Here is a 22217-nt window from a genome sequence, read left to right as displayed (position 1 = left end):
GAAGCTCTAGTTGTATTGGAAATTAAACATAGCAATTAACCTAAGGCTACCCATAACTAATAGCATAAAACTGCATTCTCGTATTGTGACATTACTGACTAAAAAACAAATGCATAAACAAAATCTAAATAAACACAAGTCAGAAATTCCCAACACATCAGAGCCTAACAGTAAAAGGATGCTATGTTGCAAAAACGTGTTACTGGTTATTTTGGGTTACTCAAAATTCAAGTCTATTCATCAACTAACCCTCACCTGTTGGCGCAAGTTTCTAACATTTAAGCTCATCTCATCAGGCATTTCCTTTGCGGTAAATTAATGTCAAAAATTTCTAGAAGTTTCTCAAGGTCATGGAGGTTAAAAAATAATCCTATCATAGACGCTTTTGATTTATCTTAAATTTTAAGATTGCAAATAATGTGGTTTTAAAGTGCTGGCAGTTGATTTGTTGCTCAGTCTGTTAGAGATAAACTCAGAATAGGGTGGGGAGTACGGCACCCTCTCCTCTCATGAGAATCTTTATAAGAACTTAAACAGATAATACCAACCAGCTTTTGATTAACCGGGGTAGCTGTTTATATAATATATATTGATAATCTTTCCTCTTTTCTCCCTAGTTGGTATATGCCATCTAAGGGACGAATAGACGAATAGACACTATTTGTATGTTCTACTTTCTTTTCCAAAAAATTGAGTGTTTTTTAATAAGCAGTTTGATTTGCCATAAGAAGCAATCACTGGTGTCAATGATTTAGAATCAGTTGATTTTCTCTCAACTAAAAATTGAGTGATGCATGTATTTGTTATTTCAGTAATTTGCTGTGTGGAAAGAAACTGGTCCCTTGTTTTTACGTTAAACTGAACTGCACAAACTAAACTTCAGTATGGATCTGAATCAAAGAGATCTGCTTCGCCTCCATTTCTCCAATTAAAAAGATGTTTAGTCTTAAAATTCATAACCACATTTTATGGATTTCAAATATTGTGCCATGTTATTGCTTTGTTATCAATATAATACCCTCAGTCCTAAAGAAAAAACACTTCAAAATCACAGTGAATTGATTTGCTTAACTTAGAAAGACTATGACCCTGTAAACCACTGATATTTCTTCCTGTTTGACCATCCTGAGTGCTATTTGCTAAGAACTAAAGCTTAGCATTTCTGCCTGAATGATTTTACAGAGTATTATGCTGAGCTGTATTAGTCAATAGAAGCAATTGTTAAAATACCAAGTATCTGGAAGTTCTGAATTGCATATTAAGGGGATTGAACTGATTATAAATTATAAAAGAGAAATTTATAATACTGAACTCCAGTTAGCTTCAGTGTGAGTTAGTCCTGGAAATCCACAGTACCTGACGGAGGGAAGAATAAATGGGTGGATGGGTGGATGGATGGATGGATGGATGGACAGACCATGAACACTGCCGCTCTACCGACTATGATTGTAGCAAGTTAATCACAACAGTAATCACAAAATGGGAGACTAGACAGAGGGGTATTAATAGTTTAAAAATATCAGTGTTAGTTCAGATACTATCAATAAAATGTAAATCGACAAAAGATACATTAAAAGCACCAAAATACCTAAAGAAGTCAAAAGGAAAAACCAGGAAAATAGTATACAACTACACTTACACAGAACTACTCAATTTCTACCTCTAACTCTTCAAAGAAAAGGAAAACATGTTGTTTCCATGCACAAGGTACTAGCTTCTACTCCTTGGCTTTTTAAAAAGCTGAGTAATCAGAAATAATTCAATTCATAAAAACAACTGATACAAATCCAATCACAGACTAATACGATATTAGAATAATATCAACATAAACAATAGCTTCTGTGTAGTATGTAACAATGATAGGTAATTTCATTTTAATTAAATGTCAGGATGAAAATTCTATTCATATTTTTCATACTAACTATGCAGATCATGTACGAAAAGAATCCAAGCAGCTGTTTGAATGTGGTATTTTCATTCAGAGATATTGTACCTGCTGGCATTCTGATTAGTGTTTACTCATTTTAGCAATAAAAATACCAAGTTTAGGGAGCTTCCCTGGTGGCGCAGTGGTTGAGAGTCCGCCTGCCGATGCAGGGGACACGGGTTCGTGCCCTGGTCCGGGAAGATCCCACATGCCGCGGAGCGGCTAGGCCCATGAGCCATGGCCACTGAGCCTGTGTGTCAGGAGCCTGTGCTCCGCAACGGGAGAGGCCACAGCACTGAGAGGCCCACGTACAGCAAAAAAAAAAAAAAAAAAAAAACAAGTTTAATTTCTGACATACCATGGAGTACTATCAATATGATATAAGATAATCATACAGAAAACCACTTTGCACAGTCATTACCCAATGGCATATTTGCACTAGTACTTTGTCACAATTACATGTCAAATACCAGCCAAGAAATTTCTTTGAATTTGGCTCCAATTGTCAAATTACAGTTCCCCTTTTTTACTAGAAGTCTGATACAGAAGCAGTGTGAAGGTTCGAAGCCCTGGGAAACACCTTGAGTTCTAGCTGCTGCAGTAAGGAGAAGTGACCTTTAAGATATCTTGCTGCAAATTAGAAATGCACCCCCTGCCCCGTGCTCTTGGGGGAATAAGCTTCTGCTCCATTGCAGCTCACACATATTCCCTGAATCAGGACCCCTTATTTAGGGCACAAACTACACAAACAAGCATGGCAGCCATGAGAGTGCTGTTAAAACAATCACACTCTGGAGACCCAGCAAAATCCCCTATAATGGCTCTCTCCAAAGTTAAAGTAGGAAATGTTTCTAAGATTTCGATGACCAATGGAGAGAGGTCTTAAAACTATCTTAACCAAAACAACACCCTCAGTCATTTCCAATGATGGTAAAAGTATTTCTTCTCACTATTTAGTTCTCTAACCTGTACTCAATATTTAGAATGAGGCCCAGTGTTAATATTGGATGTGAAAAACAGTCTGCTGTTCTGTATTTACTTTATTTTTTCCCCTTATTACTAATATTTTTTTGAATTTTATTTATTTTTTTATACAGCAGGTTCTTACTAGTTATCTATTTTATATGTATTAGTGTATATATGTCAATCCCAATCTCCCAGTTCATCCCACTGCCACCCCACCTCCCCACCACTTTCCCCCCTTGGTGTCCATATGTTTGTTCTCTACATCTGTGTCTCCATTTCTGCCCTGCAAACCTGTTCATCTGTATGGATTTACTTTAAAATAATATTTTTAAAAGTTGAGGAAGGTGTATGATTTGAGACTGGCAAATTGCTCATAACTTTATCATGCTCTCAATCATTTTATGTTTGAAAAGAAAGACATTTAACAATTATGCCATGGGACTTCCAAGCTTCCACTGCAGGGGGCACGGGTTCAATCCCTGGTCAGGGAACTAAGATCCCACGTGCTGCACAGTGCAGCCAAAATAAATAAATAAATAAATAAACAATAAAGATTATGCCAAAGTTTTCATTTTATTTCCTAAATCCACATCCCTCTTGTTTTTCTCAAGCCCCTTGTGCATCCCCACCCCCATAACACACACACACACACACACACACACACACACACACACATACACGGACATAGCTGCTTCCACCTCGAAACCCCAATAGCATTAGTTTAGTGCCTATTACTCTAGATTATATTTTGTGCACCTACCTTTCTCTACCCTTAGAAGCTAAAACTTTTGAGGTCAAGACCAGTCCACGATAACAAGTGTCTGCTATACTACAGAAAATTGGTAACTTTTTGTTGCATAATAAATTTACTACAAAGGTCCTATCTCTATTGGGGAGAGGAAACTTTTTCACCTATTTAAACATGAAGTGTGTTTCTAGAGATGAATTTCTAGTGATAGAAATAGAGGACAAGGCTATAATAGCAAAGAAATAACAACAGTAATGATAATAATAATATAATGATGATGACAAAGACCTCCATAGCCATGGTCTTCCGTTTGGGAAATGTATGGTTTGGTCCACAGATCCACAGACCATCACTTTATCCTCAGGCCATCGCTTCTGTACTCAAGACAACACATCATACTGTTTAAGAATTCTGACTCCAAGGCAATCTGCCTTTTGAAGTCTCCCCTCCAACACTTAATCAGCTGTGTAATATTGAGCAAATTATTTAGCTTCTTTGAGCCTCATTTTCCCTTTCCATAAATTTTGGAGAATAATCTACCTCAAAGGCTCCTCAAGAGAATTAAATGAAAATATGTAAAACACTTAAAAGCATGTCTGGAATATAATAGATTCTATATGTGTTCGCTATTAATATTTCTGTCATATAGCAAGCACTTAAACTTTTTAAGAAGTGAATAGGTAAATGAATGATCACATACATAAACCATTTTGACTTAGTTAGTTGAAAAGTTATATCATTAAATACTTCCTTCCCAATCTGATGGACACAGAAGTTGAGACTGTCAAAATGCTTTAAAATCATCTATAAATGACAATAAAACAAACATCTATTACCTGAGACTGTAAGGGCATTGGGTCTTTTTTATTTTAAATCCTGATATTTTGTCACATAGCAAAAAGTTCTATACTATGTCTTTAAATGTTTTGCTTTGCAGAAAACATTTGTCCAGCCATTTCGTCATTAACTGTACCTTTTTGGGTTCTTTAAAAATTATCCAATTACCACTATAACCACTTGAAAACTACCCAGGACAATTTTCTTCTATCCTTGCAGAAAATAGGCTCCCATTAGTTTCCCAGAAAGAGTGAAGGAAGAATGGTCCCTTTGCCAAGCCCTGAGTTTTTGCCCAAAAAAGAAATCGCTGGGAAAGACATTGGGGATGAGACTCACAACGCAACCAAAATCATTCCCCTTTCTTCAGCTGAGAAGAGGTTTACCATCAGCCTTCATCACAACCACACCGATTTTCTTGTCTGCTTCCACAACCAGCATGCAGGCTGTACCCTCCTGTGTTCGTGTTTGCTCCTTCTAGAAAGTTTTTAGCACTTTTTTTTTTTTTTTTTTTTTTTTTACAGTACGCGGGCCTCTCACTGTTGTGGCCTCTCCCATTGCGGAGCACAGGCTCCGGACGCACAGGCTCAGCGGCCATGGCTCACGGGCCTAGCCGCTCCGCGGCATGTGGGATCTTCCTGGACCGGGGCACGAACCCGTGTTCCCTGCATCGGCAGGCGGACTCTCAACCACTGCGCCACCAGGGAAGCCCTAGTTTTTAGCACTTCTGTGTATGTGTATATATATATATATATATATATATTTTTATCTTTACATATATATATATTTATATATTTATTTGAGATCACCCACAGAATTTTGGACATCTGTAGGCACTCAATGTTGTTAAAATGACACCAGGTAGACCTTCTGTATGAAAAGGAGACAAATAATATTCTGTAAAAAGGGAATATGGAAGAGATCATTTTTTTCTTCCATTCCCATGTGAATCCTGAGGCAATATCACTGTCTCTCAAATGAAGCTTCACAGAGCCCAACAGATTTCAGAAATGTCATTAAAATTTACTACATCTACCCCTAAAGCACATTAATTATATACAATATTAACTTTGATTTTGTTAACCTGGAATGTTGGGATCTTCTACTAGCTTAAGGAAATGTTATCACTGAAGTGTAGCCTCTTAACTTTTATAAAAAATGAATGTACTTGTCCTAAATAGTGTGTCTGTGAAATTCAAGTTACAGATAATCATCTGTATGGTGAACACTATGGATTTGGATACAAGCACAAAAGTCTCTGTGGACCAAGTCTCAATTATTTTCACAAACATTATAAAATCCATAATACATTTTTCCTTTTTGTCTTAGCTGTCAGGAAACTCAGAGTTCACATCAGTGTGCAATGATATTAAACTCACTGAAAAGTCCTAATGACATATTTTTTCTGCTGACTTTCGATAGTGCCTATATGAATTTACTTAGTAATATCTCAGGATGCTACACGTGCAACTTGTAGGTTTCTAAACTCTGTCTTGAAGCAGGTGAGTATAACTTTTAAATACGTAAATTCATTGTTTTTTGTTGTTGCTGTTAACTTGATAACTTGAAACTCTATGGCCCGCCTAAAAGGCTCTGATTATTTTTCTCCATAAAAATCAACAAGCCATACCATTTCTAATATTAAAAAAGATAACATTTTTGTACAGTATGGGGGCCCTCAAGTCGGTCTGTTTTTAGGAAGATGTTCTTAAATTTTAATGTAGCAGAACTCTCAAAAGTATATCTATTTAATGTTCTCTCTCTTCATGCTTCAAGCATAGGTAGCGTTATTTACCCAGCAGTACCAATGTCACATTGGTTAAACTCACACAATTGCTTTCACTTCGTAACATAAGATGTATGCAATATTTATTCACTAATCCTTAGATTCTTCAGTAATAAATTAAGGACACTTGATTTAAGTTTATGGCTGAATCATGCTTTTCTTTTATTACTGTTTTACCTATAGAATTCTTATTCTTTATTCTGTACATATGGATTCCTACAGGTTCTTCCTTCTTTACTTACAGACTTAGAGCTTTAATATAAAAACTTATTTTACTTTCAGTCAAAATTATTCCAAGTTCTCCTCAGCTCATTCCTTGATAACTGCTGAGCCTTCTGGTTGTTGTATTGAAAACAGTCTTTGAACTTCAGTCCCTCTTGCATAACACAATTGATTAAACTTCCTAAAACCAACTGCTATTACATCCACATTCTCAAGTAGATAATGGCTCCTTCTGACCTGTCCTATTGACCTAAAATTTCTCTGAAGTTCAAGCTCTGCCATATCCGAGACCCATTCTTCATACTTAACGTTATTTCCTGCCATCACAAAACTTCTACCTCGAATTCCAATCAGGTAGCAACCCTCCCTAACCACAGGCACTATGTTAATTCCTACATTTGTACATGCTTTTCTTTATATCTGAAGTAAGATTCTTACTTCCTTCTACCTACATAAAATCTACACATTCTTTAAGGCTTAATGTAAATTTTACCTCCTCCATAGTTGGGGAATATACTGGACTCTAAATTCCCAATGGTTTTGAGATTTTTTAAAAATATTTAACAATAATATTGATAATAATAGTTACATATGTTCATGCGCCAAAGACAATATGCACATTGTGTGCACTATTTCTTTTAATATTCACACTAAAATTTTGAAGTAGAGACTATTATCATCCATATTCTACAGGAACTGCATGTTAAAGAAATCTGCGCTTAAATCCAGGAGCTGAGATGCAATCCAGTGTCACATTGACATTCAAGGCCATGCTCTTATCCATCTTCAAAGAAACTAATACACCCATCCTCTTAAAGAGGTCTCCACGCCATTACTTTCAACCTCTCCACCTGCGCCACTGAAACAGAATTGTCCAAGATCAGAAATATCCAACCTACTGCCTTCACCGTTGACTCGTATTGAAAAAACATGGTTTTGAGACATTCCCTGTGGATCACCCATTCAGGCAGACTTTATGAGAAATAAATGGATGAGATAGGGAAAATCAAAGCCCAACTAAACTCCAAGTAACTTGATAATTCTAGAACTGGACAGCAATCCATGTTAATCTTATAGCTCCCAACACCTCAGAAATTTAGGTATAACCACTATGAGAATCCACAGTCACCCCCCAGCCAATTCTCCATAGGGTAGATGCTAATTAAGGCCTCTCTGTACCTCTCCTGAATTTTTGGAGGGGGGGGCAGTCGGGTGATTTGCTTTCTAATGGTACCTTCTGTTTCCTGAGCTCAGCTACTGCACATGCTCCTCCTATGCTTAAGTGTCTCACTTTCTGTAAGAAGATCCTTTATGGCAAGCATTTGTGAACATACCTTTGAAAGGTGTGTGGAGACAGGGCAATGACTCGATCATAGCAAGGCAGACAGATTCAAATGGCAAATGGTGGCTTTTCACTAAGTCCTAGACTCCTTCTTTCCCTCACCCTGTCTCTCCCTCTTATTCCTCACTCCCTCGATCTTCCACCTTCTGCAGAAAACCAACCATTTCCTCTCTTTATTGCATTGGAAGGAGTTTCCCTTCCTTTGGTAAGTTGATGGCCACTTTCATTCACGCCCACAGCATCTCATCTTTTATATCAAGTGGCAAGAGGCTGATCATGGTGTTTCCCCAAACAAATATATTTCTCTGTACTACCAGTTAATTTAATAAACTTCTCATCATTTATTTATGCATTTGTGTGTGGACAGTAGCATTTTCAGGGAATGTGTCTGTAGCAGTCAGTTTGTAAACCTGGATGCCAGAGACAGCTTTCATTAGGCCTGTAGCACAGAGAATGTGTTTACTCTTGTTATGTTTATGAGTATAGAACCACCCACAATTTAAACATTAGAAAAATCTAAATGCTATCAATACTCAGTAGTAAACATTTCAAGGAGAAGTATACAAAAGTCATAACTCTCTGATGGTTATTACCTAAATGGAATCCATGTAATATGTACTGAACCTCTTCCATTTTTTCTACCTCATCTGCCTATTACTTTGCCCTCCTTCCAGCACAGGTTCTAGTTCCATCTTCAGTCTCTCTGGTGCTTACTCATCCATTTTCCTTGTTGGCCTGTAACCTTCTCATTTGTATTTCCTGGGTTTTTAAGATTTTATCTGTTTTGGTCACCCATCTATTTTTCCCCTTTATCCTGTTTCTAGTTGCCGCAAATGGCTATAAAATGGAAATAAAGTATATACCTAATATTGAAGATTAGTTCATCAAAACTTTGCCTTTGCTCTTAATATATAAAAAATGAGAAGATATCCTTTTCTTTAAAAACCATCAGCACAGATAGAATCTTAATATAGTTACATTAAGAGAGCACACTAATAGACCAATGATCCCTAATTTGAAATTTTAATAAATATATAAATATGCAGATATATGTAAATATATAACCCACATGTATATATGTATATTTACTCATATGTAAATATATATTACATACCATAGTGAGAGATGTTACAGTAACATGTGATATAAATAGAATACATTCATTCAAGAAAGAAAACTGGATCAACAGCCTGGGAATCAAAACACTTTTACTTCTTGGCTTTTACTATATTTAAAAAAAGAAAAAATGTTATTTCTATTGTTTCTATTCATATTTAAATAACATTCTAGGAATATGTAGAAAGAAATAATATAGGTGCTAATATCTGCCTTAATCTTCATCTCAAAGAACTCAAAACTCTGCTAACCTATTTTCTATAAGTACTTAGAACTTCATGTTTTGAAAAACTGAACTTTAAGCTTTTATATATACAATTTTTTCAACTTCAGTTGTACACTTTTTGATCTCACCAGGATCTTGGTACTTTCGGTTTAGATGACAAGATGACAACCAGGTCATTATTTGTACCTTTATTACCTACAGTAAAATGTGTGGCCAAATTAATTTGTATGGTTTGTGTTGTTAGTGGATGCTGGGTTAATTACCAGGGCAAAGCCACAACATGTAGTATAATGGGTGTGGGACAGCCATACAATATCCATATTTATAAGGCAGCATATACCCTTGACATTATCACAACAGATTAAGAATGCCACCTCCTTAAGTCTGATTCCTAAGAGTGCTCAAGAGAAAAATTTTGCATTGCTCTGTGAAACATTCTACAGCAAACAAAAGTTACATAAGGCAAAATCAGATAATTCATATAAGACAACTTTTCATGGCTTCATGAAAATTTTGTTTCTGTTTTCAGGACAATAATTCTAAGTTTCCTGGAACAGAAACAATAAGGCTACAAAACTTATCTGACCCAATCTGAAAAAAAATAGGGAAATATTTATTGTCTTTATTTTTGAGGGGTGTGAAAATCCATTGAAAACAAAAATGTTTCTAGGATTTGCAGAGAAAAGTATTTTAATGGGTGCATGGGGGGGCATAATATCTATTTAGCTTATTACATCTCTAAATAATTGAATACTCTGCAAGAACAATTCTCAAACTGAGTTTGAGACATTATTTACAAACCCATGTCTTTATGGACATTGTTTCAAAGATCAGCCAGCCAAGGAAACCAGAAGGGTGAAACCCCATCCTCACATGCTTCTGTAGAAAAAAATACTTCTGTTTCCACAACTTCTAACCCACAAACCCATTTTGTCTCATCTCTCCCTGTGACTAGCGGTACAAATAATACCATTTTGTCAAATTCATCTTGATATTTTCATTACAGTGACTGACCTATAGTAGGCATTCCATAAATATTTGTTGGCTGAAACAAATGGGTTATGACGATTTTGTCAATTTTTCAGTGTAAAACTTATGACTTTCTGCATCTGTTACTTAATAATTTGAAATTATTTAACTAAAAATGTAATTCAATTATTTTCATCTTGATGATAATTTATTATTTGTGGGTAAAAAGAAAAAAAAGAACAAATTAGAATCTATATCACCTTATCACCTCACAACGGTCAGAATGGCCATCATCAAAAAGTCTACAAATAATAAATGCTGGAGAGGGTGTGGAGAAAAAGGAACCCTCCCACGGTGCAAATGTAAATTGCTGCAGTCACTGTGGAAAACAGTACGGAGGTTCCTTAAAAAACTAAAAATAGAGTTGACATGTGATCCAGCAATCCCACTCCTGGGCATATATGTGGAGAAAACTCTAATTCAAAAAGATACATGCACCCCAATGTTCATAGCTGCACTATTTACAATAGTCAAGACATGGAAGCAACCTAAGTGTCCACTGACAGATGAATGGATAAAGAAGATGTGGTATATAGACACAATAGAATATTACTCAGCCATAAAAAAGAATGAAATAATGCCATATGCAGCAACATGGATGGACCTAGAGATTATCATACTAAGTGAAGTAAATCAGGCAAAGAGAAATATCATATGATATCACTTATAAGTGGAATCTAAAATATGATACAAATGACGTAATTTACAAAAGAGAAACAGACTCGCATACATAGAAAACAAACTTATGGTTACCAAAGGGGAAAAGGCAGGGGGGATAAATTAGGAGTTTGGGATTAACATATATGCACTACCATATATAAAACAGATAAACAACAAGGTCCTTCTGTATAGAACAGGGAACTATATTCAATGTCTTATAATAAACCATAATGGAAAAGAATATGAGAAAGAATATATATATGTATATATATATGAAAAAAGAATCTCTATCACCTTATAATTTGATTGCTTAATAGCTAAATATAACAAATAATTCCTCAATAAAAGTTTCTTTCCATTTAGGAAAACTTTTCTTCTGGAAAACAAAAATTAAGCTGTTATTTTAATAACTAAGAGTCCAAAAACCATACCTAAAGACAACATTAATATATCACATCTCAGTATGACTGACAGCATTCTGTAATTAATTCAAAACAGGGAGAAATATGTAACATATTAATTGATGAATACTTCAACCTTAACGGAGTTTAAATCTCTTAAGGTTCATGCTTTCGTTCCTGGATGTTAACCTAACAATAATAGTGTCAAATGATAAAAGTAAGATAACTTTTATCCATCATAACTTGAACCAAAACATGGTAAGTGGAAGGAATTATCTCAATTATATAAGGAATATATGGTGGGGAGATTGTGTTTAATGGACACTGACAAGTACGTTAGACAAACTTCTTTGCAGTAGTTTATATAACACAGGGTTTCCATAAGCAAGAAGCTGTCGGGACTACCCAGCCGTAAAAAAGAACGAAATAATATCATTTACAGCAACATGGATCTAACTAGAGATTATCATAATAAATGAAGTGAATCAGAAAGAGAAAGACAAATACCATATGATATCACTTGTATATGGAATCTAAAATATGACACAAATGAACCTATCTATGAAACAGAAACAGAAACACAGACATACAGAACAGACTGGTGGTTGCCAAGGGGGAGGGGGTTGGGGGAGGGATGGATTGGGATTTTGGGGGTAGCAGATGCAAGCTACTGTATATAAGCTGGGTAAATAACAAGGTCCTACTGTACAGCACAGGGAACTATATTCCATATCCTGTGATAAACCATAATAGAAAAGAATATAAAAAAGGATATATATATATATGTATATACACATATATAACTGAATCACTCTGCTGTATAGCAGTAATTAACACAAAATTGTAAATCGACTATACTTCAATTAAAAAAATAATAATAAAGAAGCTGTGTGGAAACAGACCAGCTGGCACTGGCACATGGTGCCATCGTCACCTCTGAAGGGGCTGTTGGTGACCTCTCCTCCTCACACCACTTTTCCCAGGAGGCAGAGTCCAAATATCCTCTCAACTCAGGAAACCTTAGCATAGTCTGGCCCAAGTAGGCTCTCTGTAAAAGTTATTTGAATTCCTTGGTTCTGGGTATAACTGTAAAGCTTTGAATTGTTAAGGATGCTTAAGATGAATGGCTCAATGTTTAATTTAATTTTTGTTAGGTCCCATATTTACAAAGCCGTTAACCTATATTTAAAAAGCATTCCCCCTACTTTGTGATTTTGTTGAATTGCCATTCAGCTCTAATCATTAGCCAGAAGGAAAGCCCAGTCAGAAAGAATGGGACTGAAGATGAATTCCTTATGGGGCTGATTTCCCTCTCTCTCATCGAATAAGTTGTGAAAAGTTTTCTAGAAACTGGATCAATGAACCTTCCTAGAACAACTTTTTAGTTGCTATATGTAGAAATTTTGAAAGATATATATTTTTTTAATAAGGGAAGAAGGCTCTTTTATAAAACAAAATAACTTTTACATTTTGAAAGCTCACCACATGGCGTTTTTTTTTTAATTCTTTTGATATTATTGTATTATTAGTCCTTTGGCATTTGAGAGTATATTAGCAGTATATTTTTTCAAATTAGCGAATTCAGAGGAATAAAAAAACAGCAAGCACCAAGCCAAACCAAAGAGAAAAGAACAATACAAAAGAAAATGACAGCCTCAAAATCTACATGCCTATACTTGACAAAATTGTAGAGGACATGGATTGGCTAGATTACTTTCTCCTAAGGGAAAATTCACATCCTGTAAGAAGATGTACTTGTACATTTAGTTCCTAAATGCTAACAGATGATGATAATACGTTTCTTCCAGAAACATACCTCCATTACAGAGAAACTCTCCATTAGAGATTTTGTATCACAGGTATATTTATGGTATTAGCCAGCTCTGGACTTGAACTAAGCAGTAAACAATCAGATGCCTAGGTCAAATTATCAATTATAGAGAATGACTTTCTTTTCCATTTCATTAAGAGAGATGAAAGATACGAGAATTCAGGTAGGTCTAAAACTGAACAATTAAAAAACTGACAGATTTTTCATTGAGTATAGTCTCCTAAGCCTTCAACTGCCTCCTTTAATTCCTATGCTCATAGCACTAGAAATTTTAAACTGCAGTGATTGTGGCGGTCATTTATATATTAATTATTTTGATTGTTTCAATTAAACAAAATGTTATTTACTTTTTAAAAATTATAGATATTCACTCCTTTTTATAATAAGAAAATAAGCTCAATGTTTTATATATTTATCTGCCTTTATACATTATGTGCACACCTATATGCTAAACACTTAGCCAGGTGCTAAGGTTTGATACTCCCCTGCCTTCAATGCTCTCTTGCAGGGGTCGGCAAACTTCTTCTATAAATGTCCAAATAGCAAATATTTCAGGCTTTGGGGGCCATATATTGATTCTATGGCAGCCACTCTACTTTCTGCAAGCAGCATAGACAATACATAATCAAGTGGGTGTAGCTGTGTTCCAGTAAAAGTTTATGAACATTCAAACAAGAATTTCATATACTTTCACATGTCACAAAATATTATGCTCCTTTTATTTGTAAAAATCATTTAAAAAACATTTTTTAGCTGAGGGCTGTACAAAAATAGCACCTAGTTGAATCTAGCTTTGGGGTTTGCTAGCCCTCAGTTCAAAATATTCAAAGAGGGAAGGTTTTCTTATGTGATGTATATTTTTCATTACAAAATATTCCCCTATCCTCTGAAGTCTTACAGACCTCTCGCTTAAAAAATATTTAAGGATTTTTGTCAAGTTTTTACTTTACAGAAAGATTTTCATCGTTTGCCATCTTAGTATATTTGGCTCCAAACTGAAATAACTGATTCTAGGAAACAGAAAAAAAAAAAACAATAACAACAGAATAAGATGTAACATTTTGTAGTTGGCAAGGGAACTCTACTACAATATCTGCTGCCTCTGTGTGTAAAGGAGTATGGCAGAATCAGAAAAACTGTTTTCGACCAATACAACGAGTCACAGCTACTGGGAGCAATGCGTTGCTATACAGGAACAACACTCTTGGCACTGATTTTGCGAGATGCTGTAGTATACAGGGAGATACAGACATGCTACGTTTTAATTTAAATGAGCCATCACACTCAGATCAGTAGCCTCAACAGCTTACGTAATACATGATGAAATCTGAGGCTCAGTGTATTTAAGCATCTTGCCCAAGAGTCCACATATAATCTCAAATCATTTCTTTCTGATTCCAAAATAAATACTCTTTCCCCTATAAACTGATTCCCAGGATGGGGAGACACGAATTTTTTCAGAACAAAGTAGGAAACTAGGCATCTTAGCCTCTAGTGCGCAAGTAATTAGTGACAATTTAATTGGAATGGAAAGTGTTTTCACTGCATTAATAAAGAACACCAATATAAAAACAGCTTTGCTCCACTTTAGAACTGCGCATTAGCAGATAATCTTACCAGTTTCACAAGTGGCAGAGCCCTGCATAAGTATTTCTTAGTTCTATCAGCATGGATGTACCAAATGTATTTGCTGTCTTGTGACTGAAGTTAGGGAAGCATTTGCTGTACTTGGGTTCAAAATGGTATCCATTTTCAGACGAGAATTAACGAGACTACATCTAAGGTTCATTGAAATGGTGGTGCTTCCGTCTGTAAACGGACCTGCAATAAGGGCCTCCCTTCCCCTCCCACACACACACTTTTTCTCTTCTCCTCTTAAACATATGAATTATATAAATTAGGTAACCTATATAATTACTAATTATTTTAGCTTAAATACTTGAAGCTTTCATTCATCAAAGGATAACATAAAGTTCTTATTTGTCTTATTCTGCCAGTAATCTTCCAAGTTTATGGTGTAAAAAGCATTTATATGTTAAAATTATAATAGCAATGAAGCACAGGAGAAAAAATTGTAGCAGCTCCATACTTTATTCCCAAACATAAAAGATTATAAATACTGAAATAATAAAATTGGCACTTTTTGTTTTAGAATATTTGACACAGAAAATGTTTTGTACTAAGGACTCATCTTTCTGCTCTGGAATACAAAATGAGATAATTTCCTATAACAAAATTTCTTTTTTAATAAAACAGATTGTTGGTGTGAAATTTGTCTTTTCCTCTCAAAAGAGTAAATAAAAATAAAGACAAATTTTAGCTATAACCTGGGATATAAATGTTCTCTTTCTGAAGGCCCAAATCACCCATACGTAATCCTGAGTGCCTTGTACGGGCAGCAGGACTTAATATGATTTGTACCTGTTGATTTTATACTACTCTGGTGAACCGTGAACATTAGTAAGGCGAGATTAATTTATACTTTTTATAATTTCATTCAAGATTTTCAAAGAAAATAATGAATCAAGGCAGAAAAATGTCTTAAGGAAGAAGGAAAATTAAACATAGTCAATGTCTTCAATGTCTATTTCAACTCCCGCGGATGCAAAAAATAAGTCACATCCCTGGATGCAACTCTCTCCATCCTACCTTTTGAATATCCTCATTTTTCCAATTAAATTAATATTTTCTACCATTAATCAAGTGCTAAGTCTTTATAAACGTAAATATATGCCTGTCCTACTTTGTTCTTTGAAGTTTGTGCTTTCTGGAAAGAGAAGGGAAGAAAATCTGTACCAGGTGAATGGAAAGAAAGGCTTTCCTTTTCACATTCCATCACTGTGAGTGAGTGGTGAGGTCTAGAGCACAAAATACGTTAGGTTTACTCTACTGTTTGCCTTTACACTGGAGGCAAATTAGAAGACTGATTAAATTATCCACAGTTCTGCAAAGTACAGTGACACTTATAATTACCTGATTTTATGAACATGAAATATTTGCATATTCTAAAATCAGTGAAAAATAATTCACTTCCCTGTATCTTCCAACATTATGTGTACCCTAGTGTTTAAGCCAAGAAATATAAACCCTGTATCACATAATTAAGTATATTGGAATAGATTTTCTAATTCTAAAACTGGGAGATGAGTTTAATATAAATTTATATATTTGGACACAACTCTTTTTGTACTTCTCCTTAAGCAGATGTAACATTAAAAAATGTTCAATATCTTTTTTACGGGTAAGATAACAGTAACTTTTTATACATATTTATAATTTTAAGGTTCAAATCTGGAACTTCTTTGTCCTTTTCACATTAACAAAACCTTTTATCTAAGCAGCAAAATTCTGGTAAACTTCAAAATAGCTCAGTTTGAGAATCTTGTCATATCACCTTCTGAATGATCAACTAAATGTACATGAAATCTCCCCGTCTATTGCTATATCTGTGTAAGCACGTTTGTCTAGTTAGAAGCACATGATCAGAAGTCATAAGCCTTCAAAAAAAGATTAGTGTCTGCTGGAAACTCCCTCCCTGTGGCACTCAGCTTTGTTTTGCTTTTTCTGAGGTCATCTCAGAGTTAAGAATAAGTTGGAAAATAAGCTCATATCTTTGCAAACGAGGATTGTGGGGAAAAATACAGCTTCAGGACTCGGGGGAGACAGTGCCCTGACAGGCAACCCATTAAGTTCAGCAGGCTTATCTGCCTCTTGGCACCTGCTGAAATCAGCCAACACGTTTGCCAAGCAGGCCTTCTAATGCTAATTCGATGTTCCAGTGGGGACACCTACTTTGAAGAGATATGTCCCAATGTAAATTATTAAATTGATCACGTGGCCCACCGATTGATCTCCTGTGAGTTTCAGCAGTATGATCATGCCCCCTTGGGACGAGCAAATTTCGTTATTTTCTGAAAGGGCAGAAAGGATCATCTGAAGGCAGTTCCTTCTTTAGGAAAAGATGGCAACAACTGAAATGTTCTCTTCTGTCTCACTTGCTTTTTCTCTAAGTTCATATTCATGTTGCATTTGCCTTTGTGTGACTTTTAGCAATTCCTGCCATTGCTACTGAGATTTCTCTATGTGCTTCTGATGGCTGTTCTGATCAGCCATGTGTTTTTAATGGAGTCATCTGTCCTATTACCCGATGTTTGATGATTTTATATACAGGCTTACAGACATACACTGGGTGAAGAGTGAAGGGCAATCATAACTACAGTGGGGGTCACGGACAGTAGCATCTTCATGAATTATTGCTCTGTTCTGCGGAGGTGGACAGGGTCAGATGACCCAGACCCTTAAAGTGACAGTAAAGATTTGGGCTCTTAACAGGAAAGATAGGAAGTCATTCAAGAGATTTTAGCAGGGAGTGACACAATCACATTTTCATTTGAAAAGATCATTCTGGCTGAGTATAAAGAATGGCTGAGTGTTGAGAAAAGCAAAGTTCTTAATGATTCAGGAAACTGCCTGGAGAGACAGAAAAAAAAAGGAGGGTGATGTGGGGTAGGCTGGTTTGTCCCTGCAGATATTTCTATGGAAAAGATTTTAGTGGCTAAGTGGCATTTACCTTGGTGAATTTATCACCAAGTTTTGCAGCACCAGAAACAAGTTCTTACGATGGAGATTTTATGCAGAATCAGTGAACTCTCAAAACCAAAAAGCAAGGAAGTTATCATTGTTCCCATTTCACAGATGAAGAGACTAAAAGCTCGACAAAGCAGAGTTTTCCCAAGTGACAAAGTTTACTGGAGCTAAAGTGAGATTTAAATTTGCTCTGTATGATTCCAAATCCCATGCTATTTCTACCTTACATATAGCCTCTCTGTTGAGAAATGTAATTGCCCATGGATTAGACAGTCTCTCCTGATGAACCAAATAGTACTCAGGAAACCCCAGCTCCTTAAAGCAAACAAACAAACAGAAAAATCTCAGCGTATTTGGAGATTAATTATTCATGGATTCATTTTAGAATTTCTGGGAGCCTTAATATGGTCAGTATAAGGTAAACTTTTATCTGTTATTTACACTAACATGTCAACTTCGACACCCTTCCCAAAGGGAAAGGTAAGATTTTCTTCTCAAGGAATTACACTTAATCTAAAAACGATTGACTTCTTAATAAAAATTCTAAATGTTTTCTCTTTAGTGTACGAACTTTACCATTTTCACTAACATAGATTGATATTAGCCATATTCTCTATGCCTGATTCAGTGGAAATGTGGATATACTCATAATATTCAACATTAATTAGTCAGGGATTTATATTGCACCTGCTTTCAAAATTGATTTGAGATCATTGTTTTACTAATACTCATGTCTCTATCAAGTCAATATCTGCAGGGTAAACATTTAGCTTCTTTATTTAAAGCCACTTTGTTTCAGTAAAGAGAGGATTATTTTTAAATTTGCTCATGATTCTTTCCTTTGGCGAGCTTAAACCTACATTATCTATTATAGGGAAGTGAGTTGAATGCTTATTGTTTTATAAATTTCCAAGAAATGTCTAATCATTCTTTAAGAAGGTTAATCTCATGAATGAGTGGTGAATTTACTGTCGATATAGTATTGATACTTCTATTACTTTTAAAAAGTAAAAATGGAGAACATCAGATAATACGAGGACTTTGCTTTGGCATCTAGGCTGCCAGTTAACTGACTTCAGTTTTATCGAAGTAGATTGTTTGAATCTAAAACTGGAAGCTAGAAGAATACAGAATTTGAGGTCATAAGATCAAGGATCAGGTTTTGTCTCTCAAAATCTTGATTTCATAAAATGGGGAAAACAGAATCAACCTCATAAGGCCTTTATGTAAAATAATATATAACATGTTTGAAAACAGGCTGATACATTATTAAAGGTGTATATGTTTTTGGTTTTATTATAGCAACCAGGTGAAATAACTGGAGTATACTTTTCCCCTACATCAATCATCTCTAAATATTTTAGATGATGTAATCCTACCAGTAAAATAATTTTGAGTTTGCAACCCTTCAAAATATGTGTTTGAAAAAATAAAGTCTTTATATGAACAGCTATCACTAGTTTATCATCAACAACATACACAAAGTCAAACTTATTATTAACAATAACAGATTTATCCACATTTCAAATTACTTCCTGGATAATTTTTGTCTCTTATCAGATCTGATTAAATCATCATTAATTTTTACCTCATAATGTGACCAAGAAAGGGCTTGTATTGGGAGTATAAATATCAACCCTGCCATTTTCATGTTGTTTTTGTTTGTATCTTTAGCGTAACATTCATTATGAGATTTCTTTGTAAAAATCTTCTTTAACCATTTTTCATTTTAGGAGAATGAATACACAAAATGTCTATTGTCAATCCGTTTTCTCTTCTGCTTAGGAATTATTGGCACCATGTATAAAATATGAATAATGCTTAATTTATTTCAATTTTTAGATGAAAATAACTAAAAATAGAAGATCTAAATTTTTCTTTCCATGTTTCATATTCCATACTTATGTACTCCTAGCATCTTTACTTTGGGGATCACTCACCTGGGTAAGTCTAATGATTGTTAATAAGACAAATACATACATCTTAATTTCTTTAGAAACATCCAGAGCTACTGATTTTTCTCCCATGATTATATTTACTCTATTCATTACTAAAGATTTTAGTATTATAAAAAGATGAGGGCCTCCCTGGTGGCGCAGTGGTTGAGAGTCCGCCTGCCGATGCAGGGGATACGGGTTCGTGCCCCGGTCTGGGAGGATCCCATATGCCGCGGAGCGGCTGGGCCCGTGAGCCATGGCTGCTGAGCCTGTGCATCCGGAGCCTGTGCTCCGCAACGGGAGAGGCCACAACAGTGAGAGGCCCGCGTACCACAAAAAAAAAAAAAAAAAAAAAAAGAAAAAAAAGATGAATTTAAAAGACTTGAGATTTCCCAATCTGCTGCCTATCTCTTTATGAGACAGTTATCACTAAAAACTTTCAAAGATACATTTGATGTTGCTAATTTTCACAATGTTACCAAATTATAAAGTATGACTATGATCTGTTCACTTAGGTGAGATTTATTTTATTTTATTTTTTATTTTATTTTATTTTTGGTTTTGTATAATTTATTCTTCTGACTACATATTGAAAATCAAATCAACCTTAACGTCCCTTCAAAATTTGAAGATTTTCTTGTGAAACCTGGCACACGTTGCATTAAAATGAAGAGAGCACTTACAGGTTTGAGTGACACAGAGGAAAACCTCATGGAGCTCTCGCGGCACCTCAGCAGGACCACGGCTACTCTCATGGGGAGTCAGATACCCACAGCTGATATTCCACACAGCAGTTCAATATTCCACTGTAGATCGACACGTACAAGAAAGGGAAAGTCACAATGCTTCTGATGGAAATGCATCAGTCTAGTGGAATCAACACATTCTCCTGATATTCCTTTGACTTTTGTGTCTAAGGTCCACCCGCCACTTTGAGATCACGTAGTTTCATGGGAACACTTGCACTGGTATATTTTTCTTTCTGAGCTCCTTTCGAAAGCAGGTCCTACTTCCTTCCCATGTGCCAACTCAGCTTTACTTTGTCGAGTTGCTCCAGGTGTGAAGGCTTGAGGTCAGCACTCCAAAGCTCACCGAAACGAGGCAGGTAGCTCTGTGGAAGATGCCCCTGGTTTAGAGGCAGATGTGACTGTTCTCGTGGCACGTGGTACCCACGCCGGCCACAGACAGGTAAAGCTTCCCATCTGGACATGCACAGATTTCGTAGAGTCCCTGCAAGCTGCTTGCAGGACCCTAAGTCCCCTGAGCCAACTTGGGTAAACATATGGTTTCAGCATCGAGCACAAGTGTCCCATCACTGCTGTGAAGAACGATGTCCATCTGGGAAAGGGCCTCGATTTTCCCTGCAGCAGCTTGAATATGAACGCCTTTCGGGGCGTCCCTGCTGAGACTCCGTGTCGGGGATTCTAGTCTAAGGTCCTGGATTGGGTCTGGTTTTATGAGGGGCGTCTCCACTGAATGTTCAAAAAGAGCCCCTTCAGGCCCAGTTACTCGAAGTTTATCCATACCAACCACAACTGCCTTTTCATCAACAGTAAACAGTGGCTTGCTGTCCTTGGAGTTGATCTGAAACTGTTGACTGTGGACCTCTACCATTTTGGGACCCACTTTTAATCTGCCTGTGACTTCTCCTTCTGGGTTACGTGCATTTACAGTCACATTCTGTGTGGACTGCAAAAGCAGAGATGAGTCCACTCTGGAGTGTATTTCTTTGGCATACAGTGGGAATAAAAACTCCGATTCCCCCTCCAGGAAAAGTCCATCTTCTGTAACATACAGGTGACCCATCCCTCTTGGGGAAAACCACATCACTTTAAGAATCCAAATTGTAAGAACAAAATTCACAAGGAAGATGATGAGCAAAAGAAGAACAAGTAGAGGCAACGCTTTCTCCAGCCATAAATGCCGATTTTGTAGACAGACTGGTTCTCTGGACGCTCTATGTGGGTGCCTTCTGTGGTCGTGGTGTATTGTTCACGCACCATCTGCGCTGCTTCCCGCGGTCCGGGGGCGCGGCCCGGCGCCTCAGGTCCCGTCCCAGGCCCCGTCGCCACAGGCGGAAGGGCCTCCGTCTTCTCCCCGGACAGCGCGGGCCGCGGCTCCGTCCTGTGTCCTCGGCGGCCGCCGCGGCGAGTGCGCTCCCCGGCGGGGGGGGCCTACATCCCGGCGCGGGGGGCCCACATCCCTGCGCGGGCTCGGGGCGCCCGGGACCCGGGGCCGGGCGGTCGGCGGCAGCAGACCTCGGCGGGGCGCGCGGGGCCCCCGAGGCGTCCCGCCCGCCCGCGCGCGCGTGCGTGCGTGCGTCGACGTGCCAACCCCGAGTCCGAGATTTATTTTAAATAGCAACATAGTTGGAAATGTGTGCTAGCATATACTAAAAAGAAGACACAAAAAAATCTAATGTCAGGTAATACGTATTAAGACATACATAAAGGCTCATCTTGTTCACTTACAAAATTACAGGCAGGGTTATCTGTTTCTTAATAATTGACAGTACTTAGCACATAAGCATTCTATAAATATTTGAGAATTTGATTATTCCAGTTTCAGAATCATATGAGTATTGTTGAATAAAGTAAACCTTTAA

At 36.7% G+C, this 22217-nt stretch overlaps 2 protein-coding genes across 2 annotated transcripts in view; both read right to left on the bottom strand.

Annotated features, from left to right (window-relative positions):
• CNTNAP2 (contactin associated protein 2) overlaps positions 1-22217 on the bottom strand; it is a gene marked incomplete at both ends in the record, with an annotated part of 2063650 nt that overhangs the window by 1858822 nt on the left and 182611 nt on the right. The gene's annotated exons all lie outside the window — the stretch shown is intronic.
• On the bottom strand, positions 20744-21636 carry LOC307058207 (gamma-sarcoglycan-like; the record flags this gene model as incomplete). The annotated part of the gene is given in 3 exon segments (XM_079711647.1): positions 20744-20863; positions 20867-21498; positions 21501-21636. Coding segments are annotated over 3 exon segments (867 nt in total). The 5' UTR covers positions 21616-21636.

Source organism: Hyperoodon ampullatus, assembly GCF_949752795.1.
Source record: "Hyperoodon ampullatus genome assembly, chromosome: 9".
NCBI classification, from domain to species: Eukaryota; Metazoa; Chordata; class Mammalia; order Artiodactyla; family Ziphiidae; genus Hyperoodon; species Hyperoodon ampullatus.
The sequence above is the reverse complement of the archived record's forward strand: the minus strand, read 5'-3'. Positions and strand labels throughout refer to the sequence as shown.